This window comes from Anser cygnoides, chromosome 13, assembly GCF_040182565.1.
Source record: "Anser cygnoides isolate HZ-2024a breed goose chromosome 13, Taihu_goose_T2T_genome, whole genome shotgun sequence".
Lineage (NCBI taxonomy): Eukaryota > Metazoa > Chordata > Aves > Anseriformes > Anatidae > Anser > Anser cygnoides.
Window position 1 is genome coordinate 12,781,279 of NC_089885.1, and position 25,306 is coordinate 12,806,584.

A 25,306-nucleotide genomic window follows, 5' to 3' on the forward strand; every position below is an offset into this window, starting at 1 on the left:
TCATCTTGAGTGTGACCAGTGTGACTGACATAGGCTCCAAGCCTCGTCTTCGTTTCAGCTTTGCATGTACACAAGCTAAGCTTGGCATCTCATTAAAGGGGTGGGGAATTAAGGTAGTGTTAGTCAAACAAACAAGTTACACTTGTTATCTTCCTTCCACAATTAAGCATGAACTTTGTCTCTTTCTCACCATCCTGCTGTGAAACTGGAATTTCTGTTGTGATTGTATATGGCTCAGGTATTGTGTATGTTGGTTAAGTGGTGTCTGGGTTACATATCAGTCAGTCCAAACTGGAAGGAACAGGAATAGATGCACAAGGATTGGGCTGAAGAGAGAAAGGGAAATAGCTAACACACACACACAAGCACACCTTATCTACTGCATCTGTAAATTCTTCTTCATTTATAACACAAAATAAGTGTGGTCAACAATCTTAGAGGCTGGCAGATTTCAATAAAAGTGAGAAATTTCATATTGCAATCTCACAAAAGAGCTTTTGAAATAGATTTAAATCCAGTGAGGATACAGGAGATTGACTCATAAACAGTTGCAGAGGGGCAACTGCACCTGTTTGGATGATATCATGGAGCTTTATTGTTTCATTATTGTGGGGTTTCACAGTATCATCACCAGACTGTTGTTTTTGTGAAAGACCTGCCATATTGCCTAGGCATGGGATACAGGCAAAGGTGCATGTGGAGCTAACAGTTGCTGTGATTTCTTATTTTCATGGCTCTGTCAAGTCTTCAGCTTCCAATGTCCTCTCAAATGTAATCTCAGTAGAAAAAAATTAGGAGGATTTTTTTTCCAGAATATCTTATATTTTCCTGGTGTTAATCTGGCAAGAATTTGCATTCCATGGACATGAAGAGATGACCTATATGCTGCTTTCCTCCAGCTGAGCTTGTGAACTGCTATATTATATCCAAGCTCCATCTCCAGGCTTCAGAAACATTTGTACCTTTTATCTGCCTGTTTCAGTTTAATTGCTTCTCTATGGATGTCAAAGCCTTGTAGTGTTTTTCGTTTGTTTGTTGTTTTTTTTTTTTGTTTTTGTTTTCTATAACTTTCCATAACTTTAAATGATTTTATAGTATTAGAAGCTTAATTTTCTATTACACTGCTGTTTGTTTTTCTCATCTCCAAAAGGCTTTTGATTTGGTGTTGGTTTTTAATCACTGAGCATGAATCTCTCTTTTTCAGGAATCTTACTTGTATTACTACTAGTATTCATTAAATTTGATCTCAGGACTTTCTGTAGAAATGTTTGTTGTAACAATATTAAGACAGGATATATCCAACTGTTTTGTTTCAGTCTGAGATCAGAATAACCTATTTCTCTTGGCTAGCTCTCAAAGGAAAAATCAGTCTCAGCAGAAGGGGTAGATAAGCAATATCTGAGTTATCACTACAGCCTGGATCTCCATCCTCTCCAGTGATATAATGATATTGCAACTGTAGATGTTCACTTCATTTACTTGCATCCTTTTGTTTTCCCTTTGGATCAGACTACACAATCCTACATTTAGAGACCTTGAAACAGCAGGATTTCTGGCAAAAAGGAACATTGAAGAAACATACACAGGGTGTGCATTGTGAAAGGATTTGCAGTTGTCTGTTTTATTTCTTCCCTGTGTGAAAAAAAACATTTCTGTTCTCAAAGGTTTGGTCGTATCATCTGTAAGTAAACGGCAGTAAATGAGTGAGTGTCCCAGTAACACAGAACAATGTTTTATAAGATCTTAGTACAAAAATTAGTGTAACAGGGCCCGGGGGAATGGAGTCAACCAGTGACAGGGGAGGTTCAGGCTGGATATGAGGAAGAGGTACTTCACTGCGAGGGCTGTCGCGCACTGGAACAGGCTCCCCAGGGAAGTAGTCATGGCACCAAGCCTGTCGGAGTTTAAGAAGCATTTGGACTATGCTCTCAGTCACATGGTCTGATTTTTTAGGTAGACCTGTGTGGAGTCAGGAATTGGACTCGATGATCCTTGTGGGTCCCTCCCAACTTGGGATATTCTATGATTCTATGATTCTAATAAAAGTTAGAGGAAGGGTTGATGGGATGACCTGTATAAACCCAGAACATTTGTCCCTTTCTGTAACCATCTTGCTAGCTCTAGATATCTCCTGTGCCTCATAAAACTGACATCTGACTGAATTTCTCCTTAGCACAGCATTTTAAAAATGCAGAAAGCCAAGGATTTCCATAACATCTCATGAAAAAAACATCTCAGTATTATTTTATCCTATTCTGTTTCCTGGGAAGAGGAGTCCATTCTCCTCAGAGGCAGGAGGCTGGACTAGAGGTACCTTCCAGTTGAAGTTATTCTGTGATCCTAAACAATGTATTTCTTAGTTCAACGATTTAAAAATGTTTTGAAAAGAAAAATATCAAAAATTTCAAAAAGTTTTATATGTTTTAGCATTTATTTTTTTTTTGGAAACGCTCAAGCTCTATGTTGTATTTTAGAATTCTTTTGTCCTTTAGACATTCACTTCTAATGAATTTGCTGTTTAACACAAATGTTTCCCATCTCCAGCGACTTCCTCCTAGACTCTTTTCTTACTATAAAACTAACTAATATGACTTAATCTTCTGCAAATATAGTTTAGTTTGTTTTGTCTCCTCTGGGAAACTACCTTCAAACATTAACCAAAGAATTGCCTTAATAAATAAATGTACTAAGGTGACAAAACTTTAGACTTGCTGGCTCTGCTTTATCACCCTGCTGAGATCAACAGCTTTTCAAATGGCTGAAGAATGTGCCTCATCTGTTTGGGCTCTCATGTAAACATGATGCTTAGATTGTCCTCAAAGGTTGCATACTTGTCCTCCCCTCCCTTTGTCTCTGCCTGTGCTTACCCACTTTCAAAGAAGCCTAATTCAGACTGGAAGATTTGCAGAGAAGGGATGTCAGAATTACCAGAGGAACTGAGATGTGACTCTTAAGAATTTGGTTTATTTATCTTAGGAATATCAAAGACTGACAGAAGATACGATAGGTCTCAACAGACAGGGTGAAAGGAAAGATGGGAGGAAAGACATGGGCTGAGGATAACAAAGAAGGAAAAGAAAGCTAATTGAGCACAACAGCAGTTGCTAAAACGTATGTTAGATCTTCAGAGGTGTCTTCACCTTTGAACGTTGTGGAACAGTGCTCTATTTGGAGTAACGGGGGAAAACAATGGGCTAAACTGAGTTTTGATCATTTTAAGGAGAAAATGGGATGACACTACTGTACACAGCGGGTCCCAGATCTATCCTTCCCAAGACTCCTGCTTTGGGTCTTCGGACACTGCAGTAACCCTTCCTATTAAATAAACTGATTAGGATAAACCCTTTCAGACTATCTATTATAAGCACTCTAAAAAGTCTATAATTTTTTTATTATTATTATTTTTCTTCTTGCTCTGAGTCTGTAATAAGAATGCTTAATAGTTTCTTTTGGTAAAGAAGATACAAGCGCCAAGCTGGTAAATATCCATAATATCTTGGAGCAAAGATACCAAGTTATCTATTTGCAGTATATTTTATTGTTTGTGACCTTAGTGTGCCTTTGAAACACCTGACCTTTCTCAGAGTGCCACGTGGCGATAGCATTCTTGTGTTTGCAATCTTTATCTTTCTAAGTGAAAGGACTAAAGCACATGTCCATGCCATTACATATATTGCTTGAAATATTCAAACTATTGGATATGTTATCTGGCCTTGATTTAGGCAAACAAGGAAGAACCGGTTCTAAATATTTATATAAACACCTACCCGCATAGTGGTAAATCTGTATGCCAATGTGAGAGATTGAAATCTACTCTAGGATTCAGTTTTCTCTCATCCACATCCGCTTTAACAACCAATGCATGCCCACAGAGGAAGTGTATTCTTTGCTAAGTGAGCCAATGAAAACTGGAAAGCCTAATTTATTAGGACACAATAAAATAAATTTATCAGAATTTTTTAATGGAACTGGTATAATCAATAGTCTTTTAGTCAGTGACAGGAAAATGTTTCACAACACCATCAACCTCCTTGTAAACTTCCTGAAGTTAATAAATTGAAACATCTAGTTTAGTGTCTCAGCCAGTTACTGACGCACAAGATTAAGCCCCAAGTGCACGTCATTTGAATATAAATGAAAAACACGACTGTCTTCCCATCAGTTAAACATGTGGGTAAATGCAACCCACATCATCTCATCTCAAACACTCTACCAGCAGTGTTTCCTCTTCTCCCCTGCCCCCATTCTTGCAAGGAAGGATACTAGTTAAACAAGTTTGGACACAAAACTGTGTAATTTAACCTGTAAAGCAACACTATATAGGAGCAAAGAGCCAAGAAATGAGAAGCAGTGAAACATGAAAGACAAAGCCAGCCCCTTGCTAGAAGGATTCATGCGTTGACTCTTCTAATACCAGTGTCCAGTTTAGTATTAGTGTCATATTATGCTGCATGTGTACCTGGGGCCCTTCTTCAGTGTCTTGGTGAAGAAGGAAACCATGATTTACACTCTAAGAAGATTCAGGTAATGTCATGCTTTAGTTCCATACATGTGTATCAGGCTAGAAGTGACCAAATCACATGCCGAACAATTAATTCTCTTTGGAATTACACTCCAACATGAAAGCTCATTTTCTGGGGAACAAAAAACAAACGAACAAACAAATAGCAACAGCAAAAAGCCAAACAACCAAACACAGAATCACAGAATCACAGAATGTTAGAGATTGGAAGGGACCTTGAAAGATCATCTGGTCCAATCCCCCTGCCAGAACAGAAACACCTAGATCAGGTCACACAGGAATGCGTCCAGGTGGGTTTTGAATGTTTCCAGAGAAGGAGACTCCACAGCCTCTCTGGGCAGCCTGTTTCACAAACACACAAGCAAAACCAAAACCAACCAACCAACCAACCAATCCCCCCGCCCCACATACACGCAAAAAAACAAACAAACAAACAAACAAAAAAACCTCATTCCAGAGCAGAAAGCAAATTTTCATGTAACTAAGTCATGCCTTACGAGACTGCCTCCTATACACAAAATCTTGTATAAATAAGACTGGCATGTCTTCGCAAAACTGAATGTTTGCTGACAGCATAACAAACATATCTGGAAAGAGTGCTGGTAACATTACGGTTTGGTTGATGTCTTTTACTAGAACGGCTGATGTCTTTTACTAGAGTGGCTTTAAATGAAACACTATCTTAAAAAATCTGTACAGCAAGAGTCGCCTAGGATTAATCTAATTCCTCAAACTACAACAACTAAACATAAAATCTTACATTCTGCACATTAATAATCAATTTTTAATTTTTAATTGAAAATGTACACTAAAGCATTATTGTTTTAAATGAATCTAATTTTTCCATACTGCAATAGTTATTTTTGAAGTGTTTCTGCCCAGCTAGTTTTTCTAATGGGTGTCATTCTGTAATCCTTCTCTAATGTAAAACAACAGCATTCAAGGCATTATGTCTCTGGACATTGGAAATTCCACACATTATTTCAATATCCTTTATTAATGGGCACAAAGTGTGCTCAGCATAGTTCTGCTTTCTCACAGTGAACAGCATGCTCACATTACACAAACTACTTTAAAAAGTTGTTGCTGGAGTGTTTTACTAATTCTTGGAATATCAGCTCAGATATACTTGGAATCAGATGGAGTAATGGAGTAAAGTTTCCCAGGATGTTTCCAGGCCTCCTGGCACTACATTTTGTTGTTAGGAAAACAATCATGTTTCCTGATTGTCACTAAGACAGAACCTTTAATAAAAATTAAAACATCTAAAGACTAGATTATTTAATCAATACAGGTTGTCTCCTTTTAATAGCTTGAAAATACATTGTATTTTAACTATATACCTCAGGCTGCTATAATATAAAATTATTCCTACTTATGTTGGTATAAGAGGCTAGTGTAAAAGAGTATGTATGAGAACAAATGTAATCTCTGTGCCCACAGTCTTTAAAGTAGACATTCTGTAAACTCTGGTGCTTGTTACTACTTTTAACTTCTTACTGGCTACCAGAACTCAGCAACAAATCTCCATAGCCTATTTACATGGTCCTAAAAACAGTTTTATTTGCTCAGTTCTGTATGGAAGAGTCCTGGAGACTTCCTTGTCACAGACAACAAATCTAGTTACCTCATTCAGTTTTTACAACTGTTTGTAAAAAAAAAGTCCAAAGACAGACATTGGCAACAAGAATTTGAACAGAGTAGAGGCATCACAACAAGATTTTGACTGTAAATCAGGGCATTTTTCACAGCTAGTTTTCTCTGGATCAGTATTTGCTATCAATCATAGATTATATTTCAGCTTTTCAGGGGCTACTCAATCCCTTTTTACAGCAGTCACTGTTGCTAGGATGTGCCCTGGTGTTCTCTGCCAGGTGCATAAGTCACGCTTACTGTGTCTTGTTTCATTACGTGAAAAGGATGTCAGCCCATTTTCTTACTTTGTATTCTTGCACTCCTGTGCAAACTTTTCCCCCTCTCTTGCCAGCCAAGGAGAAGCTTGTAATGAGGAGTATGGGACATTACAGGGTTGCCAGACCAATGTTACATAAAGAAACCTGTGACTGAAGAAAACTGTCTGGATGAGTGCCAACATCTTCTGTTGGCAATTGCCCCATCTTGAAGGAAAAATATCTTTGTTATATATATATATATATATTTATACACACATATATATTTTTGTTCAAATATTAAAACCAGCTACGAAAATGCAGGTTCTTTGAGGGGGAAAAAAAATCATAGTCAAAAATGTAACACATTATATATATACATATAAAAATTAACCTCTGCAGTTCTGAGGTAAGGAAACTAGAGTGTATATTTTCATCCCCTGGATAAAATACTTGTAGAAGTGGGCATGCTTTACACTGCAGAGTAACTGTAACCTGGTGGAAGCAGGTTGTTGGCATCACGTACGCTACTACTTTTACAAAATCTGCAGAGCAGAAATCCACAACATTCTTGTAAACTTCTCCCTAAATTTAGGACTCCAAGACATACATTTTTAATGCTAGTTGTAGCAGAATTATATCCTTTAGTGTTTTCTTACATCTGAAGTAAAAAGACAAAAAAGCATTCTCATTGTGCAGTGATACTTGCCCACCCTTACATAGAGGAAGACATAAAGCTCTGTTTGTTCCATCTGAAGCTCTGATCCCACACACGTTATGGACACTGAAATGTTGAAATGAAGTGTAAATGAGTCAAGCTGCAAGGAAAGATGGATTTTACACTGCATAATTAATAGGAAATTGTATCCTGAGAAATTCCTTTCAGATGTACACCCACACTTAGATATCACATCAGGACTGTACTCTGTTTCTCACCTTTCTGTACATAATTAAAAAAAAAATATGAAAGCATTTAGCTAAGTAATTGTTGTTATATTGTCCCTATAACTTTGTTAGGGGAAGTATCATACATCATATATTGCAATGGATGTTAATGTGTAAATCCTCTCTTCTTTTCCTTTTTTATTTAGAATTGTGTTTTTTTAACAAGTGATTTTATGATGTTATTACTTAATGTGAGGTTGCTTTTGCCTACATGAGACGTTCCACTGATTTGATGAGCCATTTCTGAGAGTATCTATAATCTGCAGGAATAGATAGCATGCAAAGGAAAGCATTGATGGAGGCATTTCCCTTCCTAAATTGTTATGTATGGCTAACAGACTGGCTTCTATTGTGAAAGATAACAATTCCAAGGATAATTCCCTGAGAGATCACATAACAGTACTGTATTTTAGTGTGCAAAATTACATGAATGAACGGTGGACAGAGTTGAAAGCTTTTCTTCTTGCTTTATGGTAGTCAAAGCCTATACCTCAAAGCCTTACTGTTAGGTAGAAGTTTCTCAAGAATATGGATTTATGTTATCTTCTGTGAAAAGCTGTTTGTGTGTAACCGTTTGGCTTTGCTGAAATATCAGCACTTAATACTGATATTTCAGTAAAAAAATTGAAAATAAAACTGTTCATGAGAGTGATGTATTTGGTTCAGCATATTTGAAAACTAGTATTGTTCTCATTCATAGGCTTTATTTTACTCAATTAAAAATGACTCCTTAGTTTCTACTGGTCACGCCTCTGGAATGTTTCCCAAGAGGTAAGTCATTATATTCTGACACCTATGCACTCCCTAATCATTAAGTTCTGATTATGGCACCCTCCCAGGTTTTTGTTCTCCTGTACTTTGTGTCTTCCCTCTATTAGTTATATCTGTTGTTATGACTTTAATGATACTCACCCAAGGTTTTGCATTACACAGTGTTTCAGTTGCTCAAAGACAAGCTACATGTATTTGGAGCATCCCTACAGGATGTTCAGGGAAGGGGCAGGTAGGGGCTGGCCTGGTGGATCTCAGACAGACCTAGATGCTACTTTGGCACCAGGCTCATTCGTCTATGGAAAGATGAGATACTCTGGGTCATATATAGTGGCAGAACCGGGGAAATTAACAGTCCTGGTCTGCAAATGCAGTTGTTCACTGCACTGAAGTGACTCTGAAGCAAGTCAGTATTTCAGCTGTCATTTTTCAGAGGTTTATGTAGTTGATATAAACACCTAACCTCTATTTAATCCTACCTTGAACACCCTAGTTTGTTTTTTTTTTGATTGTTTTGTAACTTAATCTAGTTGGAGCTCCATGTTTCAGAAGTATCATATTCATATGTGACAACTTCAGTAATATGTGACAAATCAACAAGTTGTCAGGAACTGTGACTTCTAATGTGTAGACCAACTGCTGTAGATAAAAAGCTGACAGTCTTGAAAATAGTCTTGAAAACACTGATTAATTCAGGGGATGGAGACTTGCTATTCCCTTTTGAGTAGCTGGGAGGATGAAGTCCTTTTCCTGCATCTGTTTAGTAAAAGATCCATAGTACAGTCTTTCAGTTTTGCCGCTATATTTGAGAGTTTTTCTGCCTTATATATTTTTTTCCCACATGCATATGTAAAATATCACAATCACTACCTTTACTAGTGTGTATTCTGCTAATTGTAGGTTGCACCCTGCTAAAAATACCTGAAGGTAAATTTGCTTTCCATATAGTTTCAAGCCTCCACCTTCAAAAATAAAAAAGGGATTTTCCTAGTAGTGTGACTTAGAAGGGTTATACATTTTGCATTTATGGCACTTTTCCAGCCTATCTGTTGTGAGGAGATAAAAGAGTTGACTTTCAGCTGCTGTTTGGGGTATGATAACAGACAGAGGCAAATAGTTCAGCAGAAGTGACCTTGCTGCACTTCTCACCTCTGAGATGAATCCAGAAGTGTTAAGGTTGAAGAAAAATCTTATCAAGGAACAATCTTTGCAATTTGGTCAATACTGATCTTTAATATGATTATATAATGCAGAATAGAGTGTAAGTCTCTTTAAAAATATTGTGGAAATTTCTCTTAAGACAATGCCACTCCTGCAAAATAAAAAATATTTCATGGAAGTATGTCAATTTTGCTAAAAACCTTGATGGAAAAATCCTCAAATGATTCAAAGTTAAAACAGACTACTTAATTTGGATTTTCATTCTTTGTTTCTAATTTCCATTTTATTTCCTCTAATTTCTTTATCTAGACTCCTTACCAATATTTAATATTATACTAGTGAATAAAATTCTTTTGATATTATTGAAAACTTTCAATACCCCCTTTCTAAGTTTGTGAGTCAAAAAATCTTAGAACTTCCATACCAGGAGATTTTTAATGAAAATGAGCTTTTGGCTGTGAGATCCAGACTGAACAGAAGTTAGCTTCCTAATGACCTGCTGAACAGCAGAGACAAAAACCAACCAACCAATCAAAAACTTCCAGCTGCGGTTTAAAAAAAAAAAAAAAAGGGCACAAAGGCCATAAAGAAAAAACAACAACACCAACAAACAACAAATAAACAAAAAACAGATCCGGGAAGAAGGATGTATAAAAGAACATCTCCATTTCCCATGAACAAAATCTCATCCCTCACCCTGAAGGGATCAGCAGGGCTGGAAGCAGAATATGCTGCTCTGTTTCAGTTGTCTGACTCACACAAAATGTTGGATGGAGGCCATTAGGATTAGGCAAGCGAGTATTGGCCAGAGGACTCTTAAATAATTATTTTCCACTCTCTTTGTGTTCTGTTACAATCCCTGACAGCCTGCTTCTTCAAGTACCTCTCTGCAGCTGCAGATGGCTACTTCAGAAAAACAATGGGTTTCATCTCTTGAATTTGCATAGCCTGTGCCCTCATTAATACTATCATCATCTCTCTGTCTTGTCTTCTGTGTAATTCTTGCTGTACATTCCTTCCAGGTGTAATCCCACCTTGCTTACAGCTGGCATACAATGAAATAATACATTTCTCACCTGATGGAGAATGCTGTCTTGGTTTTGTTGGTTACTTGATCATTGATTGACTTTTTGTTTTTTTTTAATTTAGTGGTAAAGGTTCTTCCAGATCATCTGCAGTCCAGCTGACCACTAAGATCACCATCTCCTGGTCTTTTAACCAAGGCTGATACTTTCTTAAACAAAAAGTATTAATTTAAGTAAGAATTGTCGGGCTTAATTTTGTTCATCTCTGTAGGAGTAGATAACCCTTGTTACTGCAGGAGCCAACTGCCTAAATCTGCTTTACCTTGTCTGTAAGTTTATAGTAGTCCCTTCTGGCTTTCTGTCTCTTCTCATCTAGAGTACAATGTGGCTGAGGAGGTCTGGATTACAGTAATTATGTGCTGGTGAGAGACGGTTATATGGTTTAGATGTGACATCTTCCTCAGGTCCTGAAGACCAACTTTTTTTTTTTTTTTTTAAATCTGGTTGCATGTGTTACTGCCATCTGGTTACCTAATGTTTGTCTGCAGCTGTGGAGAAGCTGCTGCAATGATGCTGGAATAAAGGAAACATGAGGAAGCTGTTTCTGTCAGCCAGCAAATACAGATATGCAGTCCATCACTCCAATTTTTGGCTTTGTGGGAAGGTACCAGCATCCTTGTCATGACCATCCAATGCATGCTGGCACATACCTTGTTTTTCCTAGGTGTGAAGCAGATTCATGACACCACACTGTATTCCATGGGGTGAATGTCTCGTAGCTGAATTTACAGGTATACCAAAAGTTAATTTCTATAATAGAGAGCTACACAGATAAAATGTGTTAGCTTGTAGGCAGCTGGACCAGTCTGCCAGCTTTTCACATAGGACCTTTGTCTACCATTGGTGTGTTTGCCTGTTAGCTTTGCAGAATACTGGCAATTATTCCTGCATTTGGTCTCTTGCTTATTTTGGACTCTTAGCTAGGACAGACATTATTTTGAACTACATGATTTGCATCTCACAGAGTCTTAGAATGGCTTGGGTTGGAAGTAAGTGACTTTAAAGGCCATTTAGGTCCTGAACACCTCCAGGCATGGGGCATCTACAGCTTCTCTGGGCAACCCGTTCCAGTGCCTCACCACCACCGCTCATAGGTGGACACTTACATATTGTTGTGTTAAAGCTCAAAGCAAGTGGGAGTGATACCCAAATAGTTATTATAAGTCCGGTTGTGTTCAGTGTACTGAACTATCACGATTATGGATGCACAAAAAATGTAATACACCCTCAATCTAGTTGTGTTCCATGAACTACCACAGCCATACCTAAAAGAGTTTGGTTGTATTCATTGTGAACTACCACAGCTAGATTAATGAGCAGTGCAGTTTACTAAAGCAACAGATATACAGGTTCTTTGGATTGTTGGTGATAAATTCACTGTCTGCAAAGCACGTGCAAATACCAAAAGTATGAGTAATACAGCCTAGCTACAAGCATGTTAAAAGATATGAAGCAACTCTACAGAGATTTTTAAGTTTTCCACACATATGCAGCTGCTTGATCTTTTCTGGATGGGAGGGAACTTAATTCAAGATTCATGACCATTTTTCCAGGACTATAGATGCCTGTGGTCTTACCATCTCTATACTGTAATTGCATGGACCAAGGCCCAATGACCAGTCACTATATTTATTCCTTCGCAACAACAACTGTATCCTCTGGGACAGTGTGCTCCTTGGTGTCACTGTTAACACTGTAGGAGATGTGTACAGCTAAGTCCCATGTTTAGACTGCATCTGTTGGTGAATTTTCAGGTTTTCTTGCAGCATTCACTCTTGTTCCTCTCTGGATCACTTTATCCTAGAGAGGACTGCCTGCCTAGTACACATATCAGTAACTTCCCTTTAGTGCTTCAGTGCAAGGATTACTGCTATTCTAAAGCCACTGCTTCTGTTCACAGAGTGGGTTTTCTGGTCTTTAGTTTCTGCTCATTGGCAATAGGAATGGTGAATTCCCTAGCATTGGTTTTGTCTACTGAATCAGTTTTGAATGTGTGTGCCAGGTGCCAATGCTAGTAAGCATTGTTATCGTGGAAGATATTAAGAAACAGAGTTTAATCATCTTGTTCTTAAGTAAGCATACCAAATACATCTACTTCATTGTCAGCGCTGTATTGTGATAGCTAGAGGCCATGTCCAACATGCGATAAAATCACTGGTGCAACTGAATGGAAAACATGGGGGATCTCTCTACTCCCTAGGAACTGCCAGGATTGTTTGCTGTATTGTCAACACATTAAGGTTATTAACAATAGATATATTTTTAAAAAGTTAGATTAACAGAATTCTCAGTAAGTTGAGTTCATAATAATTCAGGAGTGATTTTCCAAGGTAAAAGGTGACTTAGGTACCTGCTACGCTGCTGGGCAGGAGATGGGATATCTCATCTTTGCCAAAGCCAGGCTGTTATCTCTGTATTTCTAGCTGAGGCATTCCAATGATAAGTGGCTCACAGGGTGCTTGGTGGGTGGGGGTGGCTGTGCTAGCTGTAAGGAAGCAGCCTTCAGGGTTCAAGCTTGATGGTCTCAACCTCTAGTAAATGCAGATCAAACTACTGTGCTATTCAGCTGCATATCTAACACACAGGCAAAATAAAGCTCTGCTTCAGGCACAATTCTCCCCTTTAACTACACTCATCTCGCCACTGATCACCCCTGGAATGTTGACTGTTCTGTGATTTTTATTTCTCTCTTTAAATACAAAAATGTATTAGAAATAAACATTCGAATGGTTAGAAACTGAATGCATCCCAGGAGCGATACCTCCAGTATAGTTTTACTTTTAGTCATCTTGAGTTACACAGAGAAAATGCCACAGTTGGTGACTCCACAACATTACAACATGCACTTAATCCTAATAAGGAGGGAGAGGCTGTGGTTAACAGGTTGTTTTTCATCTCATTTTGTTTCTAAACAAGCTGATAACTAGTTCTGAATCATGAGTTGGGAAGAGAAGTCAGTGCTTTTGTCAGGCCCAGCATTGTTTGCAGGAACATTTTCTTTTCTACCTGGGGAGTTAGTAATCCACAGATACCAGAATCCAAAACAAAGTCATGCTATCTCATTTTATATATTTCATACTCCTAACTCAAATCAGGATTGTCAGAAAGGTTATTTTAGTTTGTTTAAATCAAATTGGCTTTGGAAAGATCTTGCCTGATTTCTCGGTTTGTCCTCAGGGTATGTAAATTCTGTGTTGTTTTGTGCAGAACCGGTTTGAAGCTTGGCATTTTGTGGCTTGACTGTTTGAATCCACCATTCATGGGCAACCTGTCAAGAGCATTTACTTGATTCATTTATTTTAATTTCCAGAGTATCAGGCCAGCACACTAGACTTGTGCTTACTTTCTGTTCAAAAGATACAGTATTCTAGCATCCATCTAGTGGCTAAAATAGAAGTCTTCTACAGAACCTGCTGCACAGGGTGTTTTTTATTTTTTATTTTTAAGTAAAAATCTGATTTGACCTTCCTATGATTCAAACACTGTCTCCCACACTTCTCAGTCCTGATACAGCTCTTACTCATGGCTACACTGAGCCATGGTAGTGCTTTCTTCAACAAGAAATCTCACTAACTGAGGACCGACAGTGTATGTTTGTCAGAGTGTGGATCTGAGAGTCTTAGAAAAGAGCAGCTGAAGATGCATTTAAGCAGCTAGTCAACCTGCATCCCCTTGCACACGAACACCTGGTATTCTTTGGCCAGCATATTCCTCTGTGTCCTTAGGGCATGCCTGGGGAATGCCACTTGGGTGGGTGAAGCAGGGGAGGTCTTCAGAAAAGTTGTCATTAAAGTTGTCATGCTCGTTAAATTCCTCCTCTGGAGGTTGGCTTTGCTTTTATGACCTGTCCTTTCTGTGCCTGTCCTGTGCTTGGAAGGTGTGTTTAGAAACTGAAATTTCCATCTTGTTTAACCCCCTTGTGCCCTTTGCTTTCACGTGTCTCTTTTGCTCAGACTCCTCCAGCACGGAGAAGAGAGGGAAGCAAAAGGAGGCAGGGATGTGTGGGAACTGGATATGAAAGAGGGGTGACTCGTGAGCAGGGGTCTGCTGGTACGGCATGAACATAGGTGAGGTGGCTGGGCAGCGGCCCTGCAGTGAGAGGCAGGGGATGAGCGTGGGGTTGGCTGTTCTGGCAGGCGTGCGGTGCTTAGGCGTGTGTGTGTCGGGGGGGAGCTGGCAGCTCTGTAGGTGGAAGCAAGGTACGGGCAGAGAAGGAAGAAGGCGTGTGATGAGGGAAGCGGGTCTGGGGCAAGGCTGGGAAGGGCAAGGGGTACTTAGGAGGGGAAGTGGGCAGGAGGCTGGGGCAGGCTTAGGCAGGTGGGTGTTGCCGAGGATGTGGGTTGCGCGGTCGGTGTGCGGAGGGGAAGTGGGCACGGACTGGGGCGGGTGGCGAGGGGATGCCTTGAGCAGCGCCCCTGGGGCGGGAGGTGCCGCATCGCCGGCGGCCCCGCCCGGACCGCGGGGCAGCCCCGAGGCCGCGGTTCCCGGCAGGGGGGCGGGCGGCGGGCGGGAGGCGGCTCCGATAAAGGACCAGGAGCCGGGCGGCGCGGGCAGAGCGGAGCGGCAACGGCAGCGGCAGCTATGGGGATGCTCAGCCTGCCGGGTTTCCTCTCTTGCGGGAAGAAGAAGGTGGGGATGGGGGGGGGAGGCACAGGGCAGGTGGGGGAATTCGAGCAGGTATGAAAGCATGAAGGACAGGTGAGGTACAGAGACACCTGGGCAGGTATGAGAGCACCTGGGCAGGTGGGCGATGGGGGTACCTGGGCAGGTGTGGGAGAACAGGTATGGGTGAACCTAAGCAGGCAGGATATGAAGGTATCCCATGTGGGCGTGGGGCACTTGGGCTGGAAGGGTGTGTGTACCTGGGCAGCTATGGAAGTGCTGGACAGGTGAGGTATGGTTGCACTTTAGCAGGCATTAAAGCTTCTTCAGGCAGGTACAAGAATATAAGGGCACTCAGACATGTAAGCAAAGGGGGATGAGTTGGGGTCAACACCTGGACAGGTAGGGGTGCACCTTGGCATGTACAGGGGCACAGTAGGGGGGGGTGTCCCCTGGAAGTGATGCCCCCACAGGGGCTGAGGTAGGAGTAGGGCAAGACTGTCCCTGAAGATTCTTTGGGCTCTCTGGGACGACATTCTCTAACAGGTCCATGCTGCCTGGCCAGGGACCAGCTGGACTGGCAATCCGCCTGGCTCTGCCTTCCCTGTGTAGCTGCCCTGCTCAGTGATGCCCAGGTGCAGCTGCGGACAGATAAGTGAGGATATGACAGCCCTGCTCACATCGGGGGTGAGTGATCCCAAGCCATCCTTCTTCTCTTCCAAGGACTTCAGTTTGTCAAATGAAAAAGACGCCCATGCCAGTGACAGCGATGAGAACTTGGAACGTGGCAACTGGTCGAACAAAGCTGACTACCTGCTCTCCATGGTGGGCTACGCTGTGGGCCTGGGCAACGTCTGGCGTTTTCCCTATCTCACCTACCAGAACGGTGGAGGTAACTGTATTGAACGGCCGTTTTGGGTGGGCACACCTTGTTGTCTCTGAGAGTGGTGAAGGCAAGCCCTGAGGCTGGGTGTGTTTTGTCAAAGCTGGATGTGAGCACCTCCTTGGGAAATGGCATAATGCCCACTGATAGGAAATGCAAGAGGAGGAAGAAGCATCTCTGTGTTCTTTGGGTACCACCTGAGGAGGGAAATATTGAGTTTTAACTGCAAACTTCCATCCGAGTATTCCAGAGCTCTAATGATCTACTCGTGACAGGCTTGCATCTTTTTATCAATGTGCCAATATCCTCTGTTAACCTAAATAGCCATTATCCTTCCTCAGTGTTAACCTTCTGATATGTTTGTAGAGAGCAATTGAATTATCTCTCAACCTTTGTTTTGCCCAGCAAGCAAGCTAAGCCGGAATAATTAATCCAAGCTTGATAATTATCCCCATAATATCAAGTATCCCCAGATACTTGAGAAATGTGAGGCAGAGAGAACCTTTACCTGCTAACAGGATAAACTAGTGGCAAAGCCAAATGGAGGCTCTGGATTCCCCGCCTATGATCCCAGGGCTTTGTCTACCTGCCAGACAACTGCCCCTAATTAAAGAGAGTGTAAATGCCAAGTAACTGCAGAGAACTTACCCGTATAGACTTCTTTACTCTGCCTAACAGTCATTTTAAGTCAAATTCTGGTTTCTGAATGCAACACAGTGCTTTCAGCTGCATGTGAAACACAAGATGAGATTCTTGGTACAGAAGTTTTATTGGTTTGAGGTTATTGGCCCAGTTGTCTTAGTTACGGTTGTTGAAGAAAATTGTGAAAACAAAACAAGCCATGACATTATGCCATCTACTAGGTGGCTTTGTATCCGCTGCAGCAGAAAGCTTAGCGTTTGGAGCATATCTGTGCCATTTTTTGTATCCTTTCTTTGCCCCAGCTAATTCGGAGGGGGGATTTACATCCTTAAGTTACAGCAGGTATTTGCAGTTCCTTGTAGTACTGGGTCCTTGATTGCTTTTATGTTTGACAGCAAAGAGGATGGATTTCAGTTCACTTACACGTGTGGATATCAGGTCATGTTTAGGAAAGCTGAACTCTCACTTTCCCTATTTTTTGAACACACACAAAAGCAGTGCCAATCCCTTTCACAGAACAGGGTTCTCATTGATATCAGGTTAATGTGCACTTTAAGATGGACTCACACAAAAGCCGTGCTGAGATCCTGTTTGACACAGGAGTCAGCCAACCATATAAAATAATTTTCATGCTTTGACATCCAGTAGCTACTCTAACAGTGCAGCTGCAACTCACAGTTAAGTACATGAAGAGATGGTTCTGTTCCTCTTTAAATTAAAAGCCAGAAGATGAAATAGAAAGCAGACAAAGCCAATGGAGCCTACAGCTGAGCAGTGCTCCTGTTTCTCTGAGAACAGTCTTCAGTAGTTCTTGTAAAATGCTTTTAATTCTATAAGAGAAATAATACTATGTAAATAATTGGCTCTTCTGGTAATCTGTGTCTCTTCATCATAGGTACTATTTAGTCTTACAGAAAAAAAGGTTTATAAATCTATACTCTGCAAAAAGCAAAACAAACAATCAGTGGGTTATTTGAGGCAGGGAAAAGCAGGAGTATAAAATATACTACAACTGTGGTGACTACTGAAATATTAATTGTTTTATATGTTGTTTTTTTTTTTCCTTCTTCCTTCAGGTGCTTTTCTAATCCCATATACACTGATGTTGGCATTAGCTGGCTTGCCTTTATTTTTCATGGAATGTTCCCTGGGGCAGTTTGCCAGTCTAGGGCCAATTTCTGTCTGGAGAATATTACCATTGTTTCAAGGTGGGTATCGTCAAAATTTCTTATAGTTATTTCTCATTTTATTAATAAACAATTCCGTGGACTAATCATTAATCCACATCTATTAACTATGAGAAGTCATTTTTTGTGTGGAGAATATTCCTACCATTACAAGGTTAGTGTTACACTCTCAGATATATATCTTTCTCACTAGTGGACTAATAAATAGGTGTGGGTTAATGATTTTCCATGAAGTTGTTAATTATGAGGGGCTTTATCTGTGATGTGCCCTGGTGTCATGCAGCCTGCCAGGCTAACTGCAGCTGTCCAGAGAGAGGAAAGTTAGAGAGCTTGCTGTGTGAGGAAAACCCTAGTTAAATACTTGGCACTGTATGTAAGAGGTTGCAAATCATTTTTCGGAACTTAACTTTACTGCTGTTTCTTTACGTATATATCCTAAATACCTCACAAAGCAATTCCATGCTGATTTGCTAATTCTGTGTTTGGCTACTGGAGCTGGCACAGGAAAACAGGGTTGATTGTTTTGTGCACCACTGTGTGTGCATTCATCCACGTCACTGCATTGGGATTCATCTGTTGTTATGATAAAATAGGTTAGACGCCAGCTTTATAAGATGAGGTGCCTCTTGTGATAAGAGAAATTATATTCTGTAGTAGTAGTTTGCATATCTCTGTGAGAGTTTGAATTTGATATGAAGACATGCATTTGGAAGCAACTGGCTGCATGCGTTACTCAATTATATTCATCCAGGACTTCTACTGATGGGTGTAAAGGACTATGTAATTGGTCTTGTTTGTCCTCTTTATCTATCAGAGAAATTAATGTAGGAACAAGGAAGTTTCTTCTGATACAGTAAGAACTTTACTTGCCACCTGCTCTACAGAAACAAAAGGGATTACAATCTAGCTGATTGGCTAAATACTTATTCCTTTTGCCAGTCTCCATTCTGCAGCACAAACAACAATTTTTGAGAAGAGCAGTGTGTTTATCTGCAAAGCAAAAGTCTATAGACATAGCTAATGCTTTATGTATCTGTGAAGATAAAAATTTAAATATACACTCTAAAACAATTAAGACCTGTTTAGCAGATTTTCCCAAACTTTCAGAACAATGTTAATTTTAACAAAGGAGGATAACAGTATTATTCACAGAGATAGACTAAGCTGTGTTGTTTCTCATTTACTGGCAAAATTAATCATTACACAAGGATCTTTAGAATGTCTTGATCAGTCCTAGTTTTTGTATAGTTTCTTTTATCTTACTAAGCAATCAAAGCTTCCCACTGAACTAGGAGAGAACAAAAATATTGAATTTCTCCTTTAGACTTGGACTTAACAACTATCCCAGTTTTTCTATGGGTCTTATTCAAACTCTGTTTGAAAACCACATCTGAGTTGGTTATACCTCTCATTTTATGGTTTCACCATTTCATGGTGGCTGTTTGCAATTATTAAAAGTAATCTTTTTCCCAAGTAACTTTTTAAAATTCAACTGAAGGCTGTTCAATTTTTCAGCCCAAGATCAGAGTAATTAAGACAAATGTCTTTTCTCTTTCTTAGGAGTGGGCGTCACGATGGTCATCATCTCAACGTTTGTGGCAATCTACTACAATGTTATCATCGCTTATGCACTCTACTACTTATTTGCCTCATTTCAAAAAGTGCTACCATGGTCAGATTGCTTTTCATGGGCAGATGAGTTCTGCAGCAAAACACGCCTAAGTACTCAACTTAACAGATATAGCTTAATATTACTCTTTTGAAAAATTGTACTTCGTGCTGTTTTCTGGGAGAAATTATAGGAGCAAGATGGCTTGAAACAGTTGTTCCTGGATTTTGTCTCTAAACACACAAGCCTGAAGCTTGTCTGCTTCCCTTTTACCAGTTTTGGGTACTTAGGAAATCTACAGAGAGGTGGGGTGGACTTTCCTTGTTGGTTGCCTTTTTTTCTCTTTTAAGCTCTAATGTTTCTGGGGATTGTACATACTAGAAGAAATACTGTGTTCCCATTTCATTGGGCTTCATGGCAAAGTAAATACCTCCCTTATGTGAAACAAAAGTATTCTTACTTTTTATATTCTTACTTTTCTTCTTACACATTCTTATTCTTTTATTGGGGGTACTTTCATGCCTCTCCTGTGGCTATGGTAATCCCAAGCACCAACAAGGCATTGGTTTTGCACTTTATTCTATGTTTAGAGCATATCTCCATGCTATTGTTCTTGATGTTTGGCAGTCCACGTACTGCCAAACACTAATCTCACCAATTTCCGTATCAGACCAGTTTAAGGCAAAAGGTGAAGTTGGTGAGATAATTATTAATTATTAGCCCAGTTGGAAATGTGTTGCCATGTAACCTCTGAAATTATTAAAATAACAGGGACAGGATCATGATGGATTATATTGTTTAAAAAGCTAATCTAATTGTAACTCTATTAACTGTATATTTGGTAATATCTCATAAGATTCATAGGTTTCATAAAATGAAGTTAAGATGTTTTATTTAACAAAAAAAAAAGACTCCTGCTTATGAGTAGAACAAACATGTTTTAACCTAGAATTTCAAAGTGCTGGAGCAATACAAAACACAACTGAAGGTGATGATCTCAAGTATTCTTCAACCAGACTTCCACACTAAGTGCTGATACAGTGCTGTTCTTCAATACTGAGAGCAGATCATGTTTGTTTGATGTTCTAGCACCCCCTCCCCCAAATACAGACTGACAAACAACCACAACAAAAACCAATGACAGTAATGAAAATGTTTAAAGTTCTTTAGAAGTCCTCTACCATAATAATGTCAAGCTGCTAGAGGATAAACAGCATGTAAGCTTGGTTTGGGACAAAGGTTTTCATAGAATAACTAAGGCCCAGATCTTAACTATCCTCAGTTCTGCCTTTTGCAAGTACTCTTTACAAAAAGTGAAAGGGGGAGCTAAGCACACCAGATTTCTGGTGTTTAGATTTACATTCAGAGTAATAAACTCACAGCTGCAAGTAGTAGTTCAAATTTACTTCTAAATGTTGCCACTTTAGTAGAAAAACTGAAGCTATAACTTGAGAAAACATACTTAGTGATAAAAAAAAATGCAAGCCTATTATACTGCCTGTTAATAGGTCCTTTTTTCTGTTTCACTTTTTCTTTCAGTAAGTGACTGCAATGCAACCTTAAATGGAGAAATCATTCATGCAAACTACTCATTCATCACAAGCAACAATCTCACGTGTATCAATGACACCATAAACTATAAACCAGTGCAATTTCCCAGTGAGCAGTACTGGAAGTAAGTAAGACACAAACTAGTCAAGGAGTGTGGGCATGTAAATCTGTGCAGACAGAACTTAAGTTTTCATTGGTGAGGCTGGGCACTCAAAATTATATATATGGAAGCAAAAGAGTCAATCTGTAGCAAACTGAAAAATAATCCATCTAAAGAAGTCCTCTTCTCTTGAGTCCTGGTTGGAACTACATCATGTCTTTATATATGGTGTGTGTGTGTGTGTGTGTGTATATATATATATAATATATATATATTTTTTAAGGAGTTATTGTGTAAAATATATTCACCTTCTGAACCTGGGCCTACTGTGAAAACTGTTTCTTTAGCCACATTATTTTTATTTGCCTGGGAACTGATTCTTCTCACAGGCTCTTTTTCTGCCATTAGAATTTTATGGTTAACTTGAAAGGCTGTGGTAGTCATGATGGAAGACATATGGAGAACTGAGGGCTGGCGGAAATTAAAAAGTGAAAAACATGCAGTTAAATATTTTTTCAACTCCAATCATGCAGTTACAACTGCACACTCATGAAAACGTCTGCAGGGTCTTGTAATATCTGCAGAAAGCAGCACATTTTCCTTTACCTTTAGGAAGGGGCCAAAGGGGAGTGTGTTCTGCTGTCACTCTGTTCTCATTGCAGTGTTTTGTGCTTTCAGTAAAGTGGCTCTCCAGCGCTCAAGTGGGCTGGACGAGACTGGTAACATCGTGTGGTACCTGGCCCTGTGCCTCCTCCTGTCTTGGATGATTGTTGGAGCTGCATTGTTTAAAGGAATAAAATCTTCTGGAAAGGTAATTTAGGAAAAGCAGACAGCAGACTTCTTGCCTGATCCTGCCTAGCAGCACTTCCAATGTCAGTTGGACTTGAGGGAGGCTAGCACAAGGCAGGATGCAATCCTAACCCACTACCCTCTGTTGGTCTCTGAATTAGATGTTGTTGCTGCTCCTTGGCTTCATAACTGTTACATAAAATATGAGTAAGGTGCTGATTGCACAGCAGTTACTTAATGCACTGCTTTCCTGGCTCTACCAGGGCCATGTATTCAGAGATCGTGCTGTCATGCAAGTGATCCAGGCTGAATTCTGGCAGTTGCTTGGCCTGTTGTGATGGACATGTGCATGTGACTGCACACACCTGCCCGCCCTGGTAACACCCAATAATTTGCACCTACAGACTAGCTGAGATGTTTGGACAATACAGGTCAAGTCCTGCAAACAGATACGCAGGTACTGGTTCCTACTTGGTTGTGAAATCTTGTTTATATTCAAGATTTCAAGCAGATTTTAGGGGCCAGGTCCCCACAGATGCTGGTTTTCAGACTCTGGTTCTGCTGAGCTCCCCTGGCTGCCTGGGTTCTCCTGGGGTAGGTGAGTTCCTCTCCAGACTTCAGGAAGGCTGAATTTCATTTTTTCCTGCCTTCTGTGATTCCTTACTACCTGTTTGCTCTTGTTCATTCTAATATCTCCCTCTAGTTTCCTTTTCTATTTCAAGCTTTCTACCGTCTCTCTCAGTACTGGATTACCTGTGGAATACCTGTGCTTTCCCAGCCTTGTTTTTTGCTGGCATAATGCTCTTCTTATACTCACATTTCTTGGGTTCCCAGCAAATGGCTCTTCCAACTGTCACTTCTGTTCTTGTATTAAGGTAAGGCTCTTTGAGGAAAAGTTAAGAATCAGAACAATCTAGTTGGGAAGGAATTGGGAAAAGATGAAGAGTGGAGAGAATTGGCCATTGTGGGCAAATATATGTGAAGGAGGTCTTTAAATATGACAACCGGTCATATGATGGTGTAGTGCTATGGCTTGATGTAATCAGAAGTATTGTGTCAATTATCTGGCTGTGTAACACTGAAACCAAGATTAGAGAAACAATAGTACTGTTGAATATAACCTGCAGCATAATAGCACTGCTGGGCCCTGCTGCTGGCCTGGATCCCATCATGCTAGAAGTTGAATAGACAAACAACAGAAAAGATCTGTGTCTGGGAGAGCTTAAAATCTTTGTTTCCAGTAAAAATAAAAGCTTCCAGCATGGTTTTCTTTTTCAGTCTCAACAGGAGATAATTCCATCCTGATAACCTAATTTAGACTGTCTCCAAGCTCTCATTCGCTAGAAACACTGCCTAGCAAGAGGCAGCTGGGGTAGTTGAGTTTAGGCCTTGCTACTGCAGTAAATCATACCAGAAAACATTTCTGAAACTGATCAAGTGGTATCTAAGAAGTGGATATGTGGCTTGGGCTTTCTGCTGGAATGAAGTTCCAGAACTGGCTAAGCCAGATGATTAGTGTTTGACATGTGTGTTCACCTTCAGCCTCACTTCCCTAATCATCTGCTCTTTGTTTGTACCAGCAGCTCTTAGCCTAAACACTCATTATTCCTCATGCACAGAGGGCTGTGCATCCCCTCACTGCTAATGTGCGTCCCCACCCTTCTTTCTGCAGGTTGTCTACTTTACTGCACTCTTCCCCTATGTCATCCTGCTCATCTTACTGGTACGAGGTGCCACCCTGGAAGGTGCTCTGGATGGCATTGAATACTACATTGGGAAACAGTCCAACATCACCAAGCTGATGGAGGCAGAGGTGAGACATAGTGTGAGGTCTGGAGGCATGACAAACTTCTGTGGTTGTATGGGCTTGTCATTTATGGAGCTATTTATTTATTTATTTTATTTTTTAATCCAGTCAAATGCTTCTTCACTTCCTGCCCTGGTTCCTTATCCACAGCTGGGTTCTGATTTTCCAGCTCTATAAGAAGTCCAAGTTCCTGTTCTAGCTATGCTTGATCTAAAAAGTATATACCCTCTGCTTCCTCCCTACCACACCAGACAGTAGCAATTTCTATTGTATTGCCTCCAAGTAGTTCTCTGGAGGCATGGGTTTCATCCTAGCAAAGCCTGAGAAAGTTCTTGCTGTGGGAGCGAGCATTGCTTCCTTGCGAGGCCTACGTTGCTAAAGATTTCAAGGGCCTTTATCAGAAAAATGAAGGACCACCTGAGTTGGAAATTCGTGCTGTGCCTTGCACAGCAATTTAGCTCAAAAAATTAGATGGACAGGGAAAGGCACTGCATGCAAAGGGAGCCTGGATTTTTTGCTGTTCTAGTTTAGGACAGCATTAGATCTGTTTGAAGAAAAGCAAATATTCAGTGCACTTAATTTGTGGTATTTTTTGCAAGCATTTGGCACTAACTGTGGGGCTGCAGCAGAGGCACAGTTTCTCACAGAAGTGGTTTGTCTGGGTCATGGTGTGAGGAACACAAGTGGGTGAGCACATGGAAACTCTCATTTCTCATACCCTGTCCTGGTTTTCCTTATTCATTGGCACTGTGACAAGACTCCTATCTTGACAACCTACATATGTGAATGAATTGAATCTCTTCTTCAGGGTTAATCCAACAAGGCTTACATATTTGGCAACATACTTGGGATGTGACCTTCCTGAGATCACAGATGATATTATTTTTTGCTGGAGACTGCAGAGTCACTAGGAAGTTATAACCCACCTACTCTGAAATTCATATGAAATAAAATTAGATATTTTGACTAAGTGTAGAAAAATCCTGGAGCTGCCATGGAGGGAAGACTTGAATATTTGTGGTATGTTTTATAAGTAGTACAGTAACTCTCATGTTCTTGTTTCTGACAGGTTTGGAAAGATGCAGCCACTCAGATATTCTACTCCCTGTCTGTGGCATGGGGTGGGCTTGTTGCTTTGTCTTCGTACAATAAGTTCCACAACAACTGCTACTCGGATGCTATTTTTGTTTGTGTAACAAACTGCCTCACCAGTGTGTTTGCTGGGTTTGCAATTTTCTCCGTCTTGGGACATATGGCATTTGTGCTGGAGAGACCTGTCTCAGAGGTTGTAGATTCAGGTAGGTTGATCTGCACAAGGCTGTTGTCAATATAGGGACCTACTTCGACCAAGGCATAACAGTAACATCTTTCATTCCACTTCTTTGCAGGTTTTGATCTGGCATTTGTAGCATACCCAGAGGCTCTCTCCAAGCTACCAGTTTCTCCTCTTTGGTCCTTTTTATTTTTCTTCATGCTTCTGCTCTTGGGCCTTGACTCTCAATTTGCCACCATAGGTGAGTGAGGCTCTAAATAACCCATTGCTTTTCAAATGAAAAGTCCTTCTGTAATTGTGCTGCTTCTGTTCGAAACCCATGCTTATCCTTCCCTTGCAGAAACACTTACAACCACCATACAAGATATATATCCCCAAATGATGAAAAAGTTGAGAATCCCTATAACCCTGGGTGTGTGCATATTGCTCTTCTTTCTTGGTCTTATCTGTGTTACTCAGGTGAGGCATTAAACTTTCTTTGGCAATGGCT

General features: G+C 40.3%; 1 protein-coding gene across 6 annotated transcripts in view; it reads left to right on the top strand.

The window, feature by feature from the left end:
- Nucleotides 1-25,306, top strand: part of SLC6A14 (solute carrier family 6 member 14) — a 46,374-nt gene that overhangs the window by 16,331 nt on the left and 4,737 nt on the right. For 4 of the 6 annotated variants that reach the window (XM_048079497.2, XM_067005314.1, XM_067005313.1 and 1 more), the window contains exons 2-10: nucleotides 15,699-15,867; nucleotides 17,577-17,708; nucleotides 19,248-19,409; nucleotides 20,836-20,971; nucleotides 21,626-21,758; nucleotides 23,409-23,549; nucleotides 24,613-24,841; nucleotides 24,932-25,057; nucleotides 25,157-25,275. In XM_048079497.2, the coding sequence (XP_047935454.1) occupies nucleotides 15,699-15,867; nucleotides 17,577-17,708; nucleotides 19,248-19,409; nucleotides 20,836-20,971; nucleotides 21,626-21,758; nucleotides 23,409-23,549; nucleotides 24,613-24,841; nucleotides 24,932-25,057; nucleotides 25,157-25,275 (1,347 nt within the window). Of the gene's footprint in view, nucleotides 1-14,495; nucleotides 15,003-15,540; nucleotides 15,611-15,698; nucleotides 15,868-17,576; nucleotides 17,709-19,247; nucleotides 19,410-20,835; nucleotides 20,972-21,625; nucleotides 21,759-23,408; nucleotides 23,550-24,612; nucleotides 24,842-24,931; nucleotides 25,058-25,156; nucleotides 25,276-25,306 lie in introns of those variants that run through there. The other 2 variants (XM_067005312.1, XM_013183396.3) reach the window with 2 other exon arrangements.